This window comes from Dermacentor variabilis, chromosome 6 (assembly GCF_050947875.1).
Source record: "Dermacentor variabilis isolate Ectoservices chromosome 6, ASM5094787v1, whole genome shotgun sequence".
NCBI classification, from domain to species: domain Eukaryota; kingdom Metazoa; phylum Arthropoda; class Arachnida; order Ixodida; family Ixodidae; genus Dermacentor; species Dermacentor variabilis.
The window spans coordinates 129,775,878-129,777,943 of NC_134573.1; the positions used below are offsets into that span (position 1 = coordinate 129,775,878).

At 55.9% G+C, this 2,066-nt stretch overlaps 1 protein-coding gene across 1 annotated transcript; it reads right to left on the reverse strand.

Annotated features, from left to right (window-relative positions):
* On the reverse strand, nt 1-1,279 carry LOC142584366 (very long chain fatty acid elongase 1-like). The gene has a single exon (XM_075694522.1). The coding sequence runs from the start codon at nt 1,173-1,175 to the stop codon at nt 201-203; it is 975 nt and encodes a 324-aa protein (XP_075550637.1). The 5' UTR covers nt 1,176-1,279; the 3' UTR covers nt 1-200.
* Nucleotides 1,280-2,066: the final 787 nt, after the last annotated feature.

Sequence of the window (2,066 nt, forward strand, 5' to 3'; positions counted from 1 at the left end):
AAAAATGTACAAGCACTGGTTTATTGTAATGGGGCTAAAAAATAAACGAAATAAACCGGAACATGGAACACGACACATGCACGCGCGCGCGGTGAACTATGTACAAGAGGACGGGGGGGAGAGTGAGACGCCATGACACGGCGACACACCGTAACACCGGCGACAGTAGGTCCTTGAGGGCAGGGGCTGCCACGACGCGCTTAGTCGTCCTTGCGTAGCAGGTAATTGCGGTAGTAGAAATCCGAAAAGAGTCCCGTGAACAGGGCCGTCTCGAGCACCATGAAGTAAGACATGATGCGCGGGAAGCCGCAGTCAAAGAAGATGGGAATCCCGCCGTGCACCATGAGCATAAAAAACTGGATGATCTGCAGCTGGGTGACGTACTTCTTCCACCATAGGTTCGGCCGCAGCGAGGGCCCCAGGGCGGCGAGGCCGTAGTAGGTGTACATGAACATGTGCACTGCAGTGTTCAGGATGGGGAACATGGCCACCTGTCCCGTGATGCCGTTGTTGATGTCCATCCAGACGGTGGACAGCGCGAGCGAGTGGTGCAGCAGGTGCAGGAAGCTGATGTGGCTGTTCTTCTTGAGCAGCACGAAGAACACCGTGTCGAGCAGCTCGCCGACCTTCATGAGCATGTAGAACCAGCCGTGGTAGAGCAGCGGTCCCGCACTAGCCGTCGTGTCGGTGCCCTGGCAGAAGAGGTCGTACGGCTGCAGGGACGGCGTCCTGTCGCGCAGGTAGGTGAGCCGTAGCGTGAGGCAGAAGAAGTAGACGCTGAGCAACACCATGACCACGTTGTAGGCCACCACCACAGGCCGGATGGGGAAGGCCCTCCGGTTCTTCATGAGCGCCGGCCCGAGGCGTAACGAAAAGTAGAGGTAACCGGCCAGGATGGACACGATGACCGCCGGTGATCCCATCAGTGGCCAATGCCGCACCCGGGGGTCACCCCCCGAGAACAGCATGGACGACAGCGAGTGGTGCTGCGCGGGTAGGTCCTCGGAGTTCGCCATGCTCGACTGGCCCAGATCGGGCCCCCCGCGCCTCTTATACGGCGCGAGCGTGCGCCAGCGATCGGACCCTCTCCCTCCGAAGTCAATGCACCTTGTGCCGGAGAAAGCAGCCAAGGCCGGGCTTTCCTCTTTTTTTGCCGAACTAGGCCAGCCGCCCATTTATAGACCCTTCCTGGGTCAATGTCGTTATGCAACGCCTTGTGCCGGGCACTGCGTTCTCCCTCGCGTTCACCCTCTCCCCTTCCTGATGGCGCGCCTGTTATCGAAGGCTCGGAATCACTGCCCCTTTCTCTCCATCGCTTCCCCTTCCTCTCGAGGCCGACGGAAGGAATCGCGCTGCACTAAAGTGGAAAAGTAAAACTCATCCCCTCGCGATGGCTACGCTGCCGTCCAGCAAAAGAGTGCTCTGCGAAGGATCTGCAGACATGCGCGCAGAAACACGTCTTGTCGGCAAAGTACGTCAGGTAATGCTTGCTCGCGGGGATTCACGTACACCGAACGTGATTAGCGGTAGCAAACAAGGAGCATGCGCAACAACCGGCCTCTGCGAGGTTTAAAGCGCGACGTAAACATATGGTTTAGTAATGGTCAAACTGGTTGCCGTCGTATAGTGCGGCGTCGCTGGGACGAGCGCTAATCCCCAGGACTCGGTGCGCGTTATTGAGGGGCACCGTGCCGCTGTTGCTCTTTGTCGTTTCCATTTCTTTGGGCAGTTGACGGAGCTCACAACGTCCCAATACAACACCTGTAGATTTGAGAGGCTCCGTAGTGGAGGGCTCTGGATAAATGTTGACCACCCGATGTTCCTCTAACGAGCTCATAATTTATAATACAGGAGTGTTCTTGCATCCCGGCCTTACATAAGCGTGGCCATAAATGGAACTCATGACTTCCTGCTGAGTAGCAGGGGCCGTATGTTCGTTCGATCACTTTCTGCGTTTTTTTTATGCTTAGCGCACGTTGATTTGTTAAGTTTAGTTGTTATTAGTGGAAACAAATTAACACCACATAAGAGAGCAAGTGAAACAGGTTAGCAATTATTTCCTGAAA